This window comes from Naegleria gruberi (assembly GCF_000004985.1).
Source record: "Naegleria gruberi genomic scaffold NAEGRscaffold_85, whole genome shotgun sequence".
NCBI classification, from domain to species: Eukaryota; Heterolobosea; class Eutetramitea; order Acrasida; family Naegleriidae; genus Naegleria; species Naegleria gruberi.
In genome coordinates, this window is record NW_003163242.1 from 31,726 (window position 1) to 43,901 (window position 12,176).

Sequence of the window (12,176 nt, forward strand, 5' to 3'; positions counted from 1 at the left end):
TATGAAGATACTATGTTATAGCTGGATGGCTCTCCTTCAAAAATTCCTGTTCTCAATAGAGTATCTATTCTATTGTTTCCATTATCAGAACGATATTCCAGACACCACTTTACCAAGTCCAAATTTCCAATCCAAATAGCCAAGAATTGAAACGTAAATTCTGTTGAGAAAATTGGGATAAACTCCTCCCTTTCAAAATTCTTTCCTTTGGACAATTGATTCACGAATTTCATGCTTGTTACTTGTAATCCAATAGTATTTTCCAAAAAATCACATACCCAAACAGCAGCATTGATTTCACTATTTAAATATTTGATTTTCATACCTGAAAGGTATTGCACAATCCAGATCAAGTATTGTCTCGGAATTAAACTACTATTGAAATAGTCCACTTCAATCCAATGACTTACCAATGGTAGGGACATGTACTCATCATTGGCTAAAAACTCTGCTATATTCATATTAAAAACATCACTCGGTTCAACAACCTTCTCAACATTTTGATTATCCCCAATAATTGATCCAATTAATTTCAACATGGGCTCAAATAATTTGTCAAACAAATACCTAATACATGCCGATACTCTAACTGATCCAAAATATGAAAGATTATCCTCTCCGATGGCCAATCTAACAAGAAACTTTATAACCATATTGTCTGGAAATTCCACCAATTGATCAATCCAACCCTTGGTAATTGTAATAAAATCATCCTGTTCAATTATTCCTGTATAACCACCTTGTGTTCTTGTACGCAATTCTAAATCATGAAGCCAAATATGTAATTCAAAACCAGCAGCTAATTGATTCCTCACCAAATGCTTCCAAAATACCTCCGTCTCAGTAATGTGGTAGAATGATGTACAAACCGATCGAAATTGGAAAATATTATTGTGAAGATGATACGGATCGTGACTGTATGAGGTGATGTGTAATAAAATTTCGGAAGGCAAATCAGTAAGGATCATCTGAATTTTTTTAATTATTTACAATTTTAAATGTGAAAAATGTTAGACAGGTGGTAGAGCATTAACAAGACTCCAAAAGATTAGAAGGAAACAATCGGTAAGTTTCGTTTAAGCCATCATCAGTTTCATCTAACTAAATTTATTGTAACACTGTAATGTCAATCATTAAGACTCCATTAATAGGTTTCTACCAGTTGGTAAATTAGGAACAACCATGTTGCTACTAGCAATTGAAATCTTGTCAAGTTCTGCTTGATAGGTATTTGCATAGGAACGTAAATTTGTGAACACAGTATCAAGGGTTGTTGTTGTCAATACTATATTATGCAGGTGGGGGTATGTTCAGTATTTTGTTGTTCTCAAAAGCCACAAAAAAAATTTACAAGTCCAATAAAAAACATATTTTGCAAATATCAGGTCTTTTACTTTGTGGAAGAACACAAAAAATGACAAATAAAACTCAATGGATGATACTCTCTTTTTATTCATCTTTTCGATTTGTTTTTAATGAGAAAATTGATTTTGAGGTGTTTTGCAAGATTTATTCACTTATTTTACACCAACAACAAAACCAAAAATGCAATCAATAAAAAATATTGTGATTTTTTGGCAATCAATTTTTGGCTGGATTTTGTTCATGTTATTAAAGCTGTGCACTACTACATAAAATTGAGACCAGGTAGAAGTACACACAATACATCAAATCGTTCTAGTTGATCTCTAGAATTTGATTTTAGGTTGCGTGAGATTCTAGTATCTATAGTTTTGGAATTTGAATTGTTTTTAAGAAAAAAGAATCATCTTGGCCCAGTTTCTTGCTGAAGGTGAGTTTGGAAAACTGAGAGCAGTTGGATGAAGAGAGAATACACTAACATACGCAATACTGGGTCTAGTTTTCAAAAATCTTGTCGTCATGATTCTAGTATATCCCCTTTACATCGAACTCAACACTCGTATATGATTTTCTCAATATATACACAATAAAATCAATATGTCACAAGGCAATAATATAGATGCACATAAATATTAGTAAATTTGAAATATTTACTGGTTTTTGTTGTTTATTGGTTGAGCTATTGAATTTTACCATTAATTTTCGCTAGCGGCAAGTCAACATTCCCCTCCCTTGATATTATTTGAGTTGAATAAATTCTGTAGTCACCTTACATGATTTAGCATAGACCATACGATTAGTTTTTTCTGTTCATTTGCAGCCGGAATATCTTTTTTTATTATATTTTGAAAGGTTTGCTTTTGGAGCTGACACCCTAATATTAATCAACAACTCAATTTTCATGAATAAGTCGTCATCTAAAAAAATGGAACAAGCCACCAGTTCTGAACCCACAGCAAACAAACAGTTTCGTGCTTACGTTACACAGCAAATATCTTCAATTCCAACAGCATCACCAACATGTGCCAACTTTGCTGAACAACAAGATGTAGAAGAAGATCATGACTATCACACAAATGTCAACATTTATTGCCCTCATTGTAAATCATTTTTCTGTGAAAACTGTCATTCGTTATGTGTTTATTCTTCCTTGGAATCCAACAGTAAAATTCCCATGTCAAAAAAGAAAACAGTACAGGCCGAACATTTAAAACATCAGTGGAATATCAATGAGGATTATCAACAAAATATCCAACAAGATGTGATGCAATTATTCATCGTTACGAACAATCTGGTTAGTATGATACAACGATGGACAAATGACACAACTAACGTCAATCTACAGGACATTATTGACCAATACGAATTATTTAAAACAGCCACAAGCAAACATATCATCACTCCCTATTTCAATAGAACATTTTTAGAACCGCTGACCCCTATTTGTGAAAAAATTTCTATTTTCCACAAAGCACAAGAACAGGTCAACAAATTCTCTGAAATGTTTAAAAAATACAATAACAAAGCTCTTGATATAATGGATAGCTTTACTTTGGCTTCCACTGAAATGCGATCATTTTGTAAATCATACCTTAAGATTTCTAATGACAAAATGGAGGAATATTTATCTCTAGCAAACACAGCAGAAAAGCTTAAATGGAATGCCATTAATTCCAAAAATCCAATGAAGTGTTGTGTTGTGGGAATTACTAATTCTGGTAAAACTACTTTAATGAATGCAATTCTTGGAATGAACCTTTTGCCAAGTAAGGAAGGGAGATGTACAATTGCTAATACAGAATTAAGATATGCAGATTATGATAAACGTAAAATTGAAATCAAGGAAGAACATGGTACTTTCAACACACTTTCTCAATTTACTTCAGAGTATCTGATGCAACATGAATCAATTCCTGAAGAAGTTGTATCTACTTTTGGTGTTTCTGAAAAAACCAAATCAGAACAGAAGAAGGATAGAGAATCTCAAAAAACTATAAGAGTTCATTGGGATTCTCTCTTGTTAAAAACAGGAATAGCCTTTAGTGATACACCTGGATATGATGATATTTATGAAGAGGAAGTTTTATTCAACACTTACAAAAGACAATCAAAGAAAAAAGCTTTGCCTAAAAATGTAATGGTCAACCCTCAAACATTAGAATTTATTCAAGAATCTGAACTTGTTATTCTAGTAGTTGATATTAATCACACATATACTTCCAAAGATGCTGTTCTAAACTTGTTGGACATTGATGAATTAAAAGGCAAACAAATCATGGTTGTGATGAATAAGTGTAACATGTTTGGAAGTATTGGAAAACGTGAAGACAGAGGTTGGGAAAGTTTCATTCACTATTGTGAAGAATATGAAAATACAAAAACTGCATCATCACCTCCATTATTATTACAATTTTACAAAATGGTAAACAATACTCATGAAAAAGCTAGAACAACATTTGAAGCATGTCTGCTTAATCATATTGATATGATGAGTACAAAAGGTATTTCTGTAAACCAAATATATCCATTATCTGCTATGGAATCCCTTTGTTGTAAAGTAGAAGGAACTGAATTGGATTTGCCGTTCACTCTATTTGAAAAAGCACTATTTAATATTATGGAAGATATTACAAAGAAGCGTATGTCTAATTTTGCTTCTGTTGCACACTTTTCAGTCAATACATTCCTGAGATCAACTTTGCTATGCAAAAATTGGCATGTAAAGATGTATCAAATGCAACTCGAAAAGAAAAAACAACTGGAGGACATATCAAGTCTTGTTGAAAAGTTCAGAGAACGAATTCAACAAATTATTCAAGATTTAAGGCAGGACATTATTGAAGTTTTTGAGAGAACATCGAGTCAAAGTAGTTCCAAGAAAATTGAAGAAGCCATGCATATTATTCACACAAAAGTTTCTGTTGAATTTAAAGAATTCTTGAAGGAACGTATTGCACAAGATCCCAAGTTATCTGTTTCAGATTGGGCCTACATAATTTCCATAACAATATTTGCAATTCCTATTTCAATAATTTTGCTTGGTATTGCGGTTCTATTAGTCCCAGTGTTGATGCCTATCATGTTTCCATATGTAATGGTAAAAACAATTTTGGACATGGTAACAGATTTAAAAAAGAAAAAGAAGAGCAATATTATTGATGAACTAGTTTATAAAAGTGAGAGAATTCAAGTAAGTGAGGAAGAATCAGATAGTGCTGAAAACGATACTGATGACGTTCCAGAAGTACTCTCCACAACATTATTGGCTCTTGATTCACAAAATCTAGATGTAAATCAAGTCATCCAAAAGATAATGCAGAGTTATCCTGATATGTTTTGTCTAGAAATTGAAAAGCATCTAATATCTAAAGTTGAAAATGAGTACAACGACAAACTGAAAACATTTAACTTTGTACTTTGTAAAGATGGGAAAGAATTAGCATTTTTTAATGCCTGGAAAGAGTTTCAAAAAGATCAGAATGGATGTGAACAGCTTTACAATTACTATTGCAAGACTTCATCTTTGTTTTTTGATATTAACACAAAATTTTCACTTTCAAATTTGAAATCTTTTGAATTTTGTGGACACGGAGCATTTGGTAAAACCTATCGTTTAAATAATATTACTGCAATCAAGTATATTTCTACAATTAAGCTTGCTGAACATATTTTAGATAGAGAACTATTTTATAATTCACAACTTTCACATGCACATATTGTTAAAAGCATGCTAATTAAAAAGGAAGAAACTGAAAACGCTTTAAACGGTTACATTTATCAAGAGTATCTCCCACAAACTCTTTCACAATGGGCTCTGAACAAACCAATTAACTATAAGAAAGCTCTTAGATATGCTTGTGAAATAGCACTTGGTATGAAATATATTCAATCTTGTAATATCATGCATAGAGATTTAGACAAGTCAAACATTATGATTGACAAATTTGATCATATCAAAATTATTGATCTAGGTGTAGCAAAAGAAATGGTTGATAATGCACACACAGCAAATCAAGGAAAATATAAAACAATGGCACCAGAAGTAAAACGCTCTGGATCTGACTTTGCAATTTATGATTTTAGATGTGACGTTTATTCCTTCGGAATAGTGGTTAAAGAATTGCTTGATGGTTATGACAGTAGTGAAATTTCATTATTATTAGAGAGATGTTTGGAGAAAGATTTTAAGAATAGAATTGGTGATTGGAATGAAATAATATTTACTTTATATAAGAGTTATGAGATGTATGAATTAGATGTGGAACCAACTGAATATTCTAACCAATTGAAAATTGAGGTACAGGAAGTTCAAGAAGAATCACAAATTGATATTGAGGTATTGAAAAAGGAATTGAAAGATAAGAAAATCATACCAAAAAATTGCATTGTGCAATAATTATAAAAATTGTTCCAACGAATTGTTTATTACAAAAAAAATGAAAGAAATCATAACCATTGTCCATTCATATTGGCTATTTGACTCTTTCATGCTTCTATCAAGCCATTATCACCAACAAATCCCTTTTCTTTAGATCCAGCCACTGGAATGAATTGATTAGTTTTTGGGTGATCCTTCTAATTCGAATATTATTTGTTGTAAGGTTGCTTTAAAACTATTCGCTCCTCAGTTTCATGATTCCATCATGTTGGGGAATGTCATGTCTTTGCTAAATTCAAATCATCTGGAAATACTTCAACATTTGACTCAAGTTTGTATTGTTATAACAATACAGATTGTGAAAATGTTGTGGTGGTGTTGAACTTTCCTATCCAAATAGTGGTCCATCGTATGTTAAATATACCAACCAGACATGTCTTCCACAATGTTCCAAAGCTATAAACGTGTCCAAAGTGTTCTCAGAAAAAAGATGCTACCTTCTGTACTTGTACCAGATTGTTTAATCAATGATGATTGTATTGAAAGTGGTTCATCATAGGGTAGAAGTGAATGTATCAATCAAGTTTGTTCTGTTAAAACTTGTGCATCCAATAGTGATCGTTACAGCTGATTGTTGAACAAATTCTTCATTTTCTGAATAAATCAATTGATTTCCATATTCTCCCAAGTGGATATCAGTGTATAATATTTTTGTGGATGTTCTAGAAATATGTTATCACATCCTAACAAGATCAAGAAGTCAGATAATGATGGAGGATATGAGGAAGTGTTTAATCTTAAGCTTGGAGAGTGATGTGTCTTATAGTTTGATTTCAATTTTTAAAACTGTATTTCTTCAGTGAACATACACTGAATTTGACCAACAGCAAGTGGAATCAATTAAATAATTTCGTTCATCAGAGTCATGTATTTAGGATGATATTTGTCATATCTGTCCACAAAGAATTTGGTAACATTTTCATTGGAAAATGAGGCAGCAATTGGAGAGTTACATGAAAGAATTTCAATTCACCTCTCTTTGTGATAGATTCTAAATTTTGAACCTTTTCAATATAAATATCCATCAAGAGAGCTAGCAAAATACAGAATGCCATGATATTGAGAATGAGAATAGTCACAACTAGACATTTAGTGTTGGACATAGAAACTGAACCACAACATGTATTCACCTCAATACCTCCAATTCCATCTCGCATTGGAACGCTTTATAATAGGTTATTGTTGCTGCGGGATTCGAAGAATGAGTAGGTGAAAAGGATGATGCTTTGGAAATTCTTGTTAATATCCATAAAAAGGAGGATTATAACTCTGGCTTATTCGAACTGAAGTTGAGAAAGGATACTCAAACCAATGACGAAGCAAAACATTGGCTTGTTTGATTCTCATTTGTTGTGTTGTTTGATGGTCTTGCCAGTTGTTAGTTCATTGGTGGCCTCGTTCAATAGAGAAAAGCAAGAACGTTGGCAAATTGGAAGAGCTAAAGTAATTGTCTGAATGATACAATGGCAGATCTAAAACTTAAGGAACTTTTCAAAAAGTTTAGTATAGAGAACTTCCTCATCTATATGCAGAATATATGCAATATTGTATTGGAAAGAGAATGACATTTCACCAACTCCACTTAAAATGATATCTCCTGAGTGTACTGCTTGATGTTGAAATGAAGCTTAGTGTAATTCAGGTGGTTGAGCATATCACAGAGACAAAATAAATCTTAATCTTACAACAATACTAGTAACTGGTTTGTGTTAAATGTTGGTATAAAGGTAGAATTAATTGTTTTTAGGATTGATTGGAGATATTTCACTTTGACTGGTAGATTTTGGAATGAGATAATCTTGTTTGTACAGTAATGTTTACGTGGTGCTGTTTTAATATCTTCATCATAGTAACAAAAACATTTACCAGTAGCTAAATTTGAAGGTTCCAACATTTTGGAACAATTATGTTTCAAGCTAACATCATTATTGGATTTGTGCCATAATTGTAGGTTGAAACTTTTCCCAAACTACTCTTGATGGTTGGTGGAGTAATTTAATAACAATATCAACAACAACCTTGAAACAACAATCCAATAACAATTATTACGATTTTCACGAATAGATTCAAAAATGTTTAAACCTAGAGTGTCGAGTAATCACATATGGACTCTTACCGGTGAACTCTCATCATAATCTTCTTACAATAAATGTAAGGTTTGGTGATGTTGTGAATGATGTTTCGTAGTTGTGTTGATGTGGTTGATGTAGTTGGTCTCATCATATTTTTGAATAAGAGGTTGCTGGTATTTTTTTTTAAAATAATAAAATAAATAATTAAAATTGAACTAAAGAACTTTCAAATCCATTGATTCAGAGGAACACCAAGGGGAGAGTGAAGTAATATTGAGTGTAATTTTCTAATCAACCACCTTCTGGTTATTATATTTAAGAAATGCTGTTTGTTGCAATTCTTTGGTCTGCACCGATTTCTTCGTACGTTCAATACAGTTCCTAATTTATAAATTCCTAATTTATTTAATTCCTTAAAAATAATTTGCGAATGTATCCAATAAAATATAAGTTTTCGTAATTGTATCGAAAGTTGCATTGTGCTATATCCTGGAGCAAGGACTTTAAATTCATTTGCTTATCTCTATGATGCAAAGTATTTTTAACAAAAAATGTATTACAACGAAGGTTTATTTTCTGACACAACGAAATCATGATTTCAACCTCTTGATTTTTGCAGGTGTCCTTATTACATAAATTAACACGATTTGAGAATAGGTATTTTTCTATTTTTACTCATATCTCAAGAACGAAAGTTAGCCATTCACTTCTCACCTCATGATGACATTAACAAGGGAAGGTTTTAAAGGTTTCGTATTTTCAAATGTTGGAGTTTATGTAATTTTAGAGGATTTGAGGATAACTACTTCACAAAATCGAATAATTACAAGATGATTAACATATCAACGAGTGTTATAATGTGTTCCAATCGATAAATATTTTAAAAACATTGTCTTCGGCTCTGAGAGTACCCATTAGCTTAAATTATATATAACAAGAAGCACTCTCTTAAATTTTAATCAATATTAATAAAATTCATGTGTTGTTAGAACTGTTACTGATTGTGTGAATCATAATGTTGTGTATTTATTTTAAAAACATATATCAACTTGGAACCGTTCAGTGAAATCTCAACATTTACGCCTGGCCAATACCAACTTTCCGCCCTGGGAACACCTCAACAGTGTTAGTCTTGTTATTAATTGTGAATCCTTTTGTTAGCAAAATATCGTTCTCTTTTTTCAATTCTTCTGCAAATAGAGTTATTTCTTTCTCTTCTCCCTCCCATATTGCTAATGGTGTTGTTATCTTTCTTAACTGACCACTCCCAAAAAAATTTACTATTAATAACTGTCATAACCAGATTGTTAAATTTGTTTTTGAAGCAGCATCTAAATTAAGACAAATAATAAAATCAGAAATGTCATTTACAAATTTTGAACAATGACAACATTCTTTAGACTTGGCATTTGATTCTCATGCTCAATCATCCATATTTGGTGGACTTATCACCAATATCCTCCCTTACATCTATCTCACAATGTTTATGTTTCTTACAATAATGTTATTACATAGTTGTATACATGGCTGGTTCAGTTAAAATCCCAACTAATCCCCTCGCAACAATTTTCCTTTTACGAAAAAGGAACAATGCTGATTCCTCACGAAAAGAAAGAAGTTGCACTCAACCTTATTCAAGATTTTCTCCAATCTCGAAAATTCGTTCGAATCAAACTGGTAGCTCAATTTATAGGAAAGCTGGAATTCGCCTCTTTAGCAGAACAATACATAATGCCTCTGTTAAACAGATTACGAGTTTCAGTAGTAGGATGGTCAGTCTTTATGCTCATCAACAGAGGCCCCATGACGGACCTAATAAGATTAAAGTCCATCATTTCAAACTCAAAAGGTTCTCTCCTAGATCTAAATCAACCTTTCCCAATTATAATCAATTCAGATGCTTCTCCTCAAGGATAAGGTGTCCACTCCTCAAACACTGTTATTATAGGAAGATTTCACACCCACGATCATATCAATTCGAAAGAAATGATGGCAATTCTTCAATTCTTCATCGAAGCAAAATCACAAAAGCTCTTCCCAAGAGGAACCTATTTCGAGATAAGGTGGACAATTCAACTGCCTTCTCATACATAAGAAAAGGATATGGAACTTTCGAACACCTCGCTCAAATAGCAAGAAAAATTTGGAAAATTCTAATAGAATGTTGCTGGAGAATTGCAAAAGTAATTTACATTCCCTCAGAGAAAAATTCAATTGCAAACAAATTAAGCCTTTTAAGCGATTGGAAATCATCACCAGAATTGATAAATATGGTAGAAAAAGAATTCGGAAACCACACCATAGACAGATTTGCAACATCAGAGTCAGCAACAACGATCCATTTCAACTCTTTGTTAGAAAACGATGCGTTTCAAGAACTTTGGGAACAAAACTCAATCAATTATTGTGTTCCTCCAATAGGTCTAATCCCACAAGCTCTATTTCACTTGATCCGATCAAAGGCCATAGGAACATTCGTAGTTCCTTATTGGCCAACAGCTTACTGGTTCCCGATCTTGCTAAAGATATCTTTAGAACAGATACGTGTTCCGCTCCAATGGCTTATAACAGAGCATTACAACGAACTGCACAAACAATCAGACAATATTTCGTTCATGGCGGTCAAAGTGAATGGAATGCTCAACTTTCAATGAGATGTCAGGCTTTATCTACTGCTCTTGCAGAATCGACAAAGTATTCAGAATTTTCTTATTTCTGTCTACTCCATAATTTAGACAAATCAGATGTTAGAGCCCCAGAATTATTCGCTTGCTATCTTGCGGTTCACAAGAAGCTCTACAGATTGAATAGTTTGAAACCTACGTTGGATTTCTATTCAAATTTGGAAGGATGGTCCGTAAATTATTCTAATCAATTCTTTAGAATCAAACAAGGTTTGAATAAGTTTTATTCACGAGCCGATATTGTTAAACATAAGAGAAGTGGAATCTCTGCTCTCAATGTCAAGCAATTCATTGATAGGATCTCTATTAAAGACCCTTATCTTCACATGTTGTCTTGTGCCATACTTTCCGTTGGCATTAGATTATTAGCAAGACCTGGTCAACTGGCTAATTTATCATGGTCTTGTGTTAAACTTGATACTCCTTTTATCGGTTGGGTTACTTTTGATCTTTCTGGTCACAAAACAGACCAATTATCTGACATGAAGAAACTCCTATTGAACCATAAAGAGGAAATAAGAAATACTGTCCAGTTTATAACCTTAGAAGATATGGATTATGTTAAACATATTAAGGAAGACGATTCTCCATTATTTTCGTTACTGTTTGATGAATATTTCACTCCTACTCAAATTTCTAATATTATTTCAAGCCCCATGAGCTCTATTGGTGTTCAAAACACTTCAGGCCATAGCCTTCGTATAAGTGCAGCTACTAAGCTGGCTTCTAAGGGTGTGTCTCAATCTATGATTGAGACAGCTGGTAATTGGGTGCCTAATTCAAAAATTAGATTGAGATATCAACGTAGAATTGGCCTAGCTACTCATGGTTTAACTACTTCTATTATGAGAACTGATTAAATATATACTTTTATTATTTTCTAGGGACTAATCCATTTGTCTTAATTTAATATTTTATTATTTTGTGGTTTTAAAAACATTTATATATTGCGTAACCGCTCCAAGTAATTTTTACACACAATGAATTTTTTATAGATTTTGAGCAAATAAAGTCTTGAAAATAGTTGATAAGGTAGAAAACTTCTATCACCCTGTGTGTTAAGGCAACGTAGTATTTTACTGTCATATACCTAGGATTCTCCAAAAATCCAATACTTATTTATTTTTAATACAGGGCATAATATGACAGTAAAACAACCATATTCGAGAGTAGTTGTGATAAGAACTCTTTCATGAATAAAAAAGTACCTGTAAAAAATTGTAAAGTCCTGTAAAATAATTACAATTGGTGGTTTTTCACAAGTAAAAAAATGCCTTAACACCTACACCAGCACTAAGGTTTTAATAAATTCCAACTTGTAAATTTTTTCCAAGTCCAAATTGTGTTTCATACGACTAAGCGCATGTCTTGTCCACATTGACAAGCACAATTCAACAACAATAAACAATAAATTATTTATTTATTAATTATTAGTAATTATTATTATCAGGTGATAACAATCTAGGCAGGCAGGAAGGTTTGATTGATGGCCTTATCAACAACTGTAACGACTGCCGTAATAAAATGGTGAATAAGTAAATTCCAAAAACGATCAATGAATGTAAAAATCACTGGACCGGTTACGCAATATATACATCCGAAAAGGGGTCAAACTAAATC

General features: G+C 32.4%; 2 protein-coding genes across 2 annotated transcripts; both read left to right on the forward strand.

Annotated features, from left to right (window-relative positions):
- Positions 1–2,287: 2,287 nt before the first annotated feature.
- NAEGRDRAFT_82185 (uncharacterized protein) lies at positions 2,288–5,791 on the forward strand (the record flags this gene model as incomplete). The annotated part of the gene is made up of 1 exon (XM_002669189.1): positions 2,288–5,791. One exon carries the CDS (start codon positions 2,288–2,290, stop codon positions 5,756–5,758), a length of 3,471 nt encoding a protein of 1,156 aa, XP_002669235.1. The 3' UTR covers positions 5,759–5,791.
- A 4,638-nt stretch (positions 5,792–10,429) lies between these two features.
- Positions 10,430–11,416, forward strand: NAEGRDRAFT_75764 (uncharacterized protein; the record flags this gene model as incomplete). The annotated part of the gene is made up of 1 exon (XM_002669190.1): positions 10,430–11,416. The coding sequence occupies one exon, from the start codon at positions 10,430–10,432 to the stop codon at positions 11,414–11,416; it is 987 nt and encodes a 328-aa protein (XP_002669236.1).
- Positions 11,417–12,176: the final 760 nt, after the last annotated feature.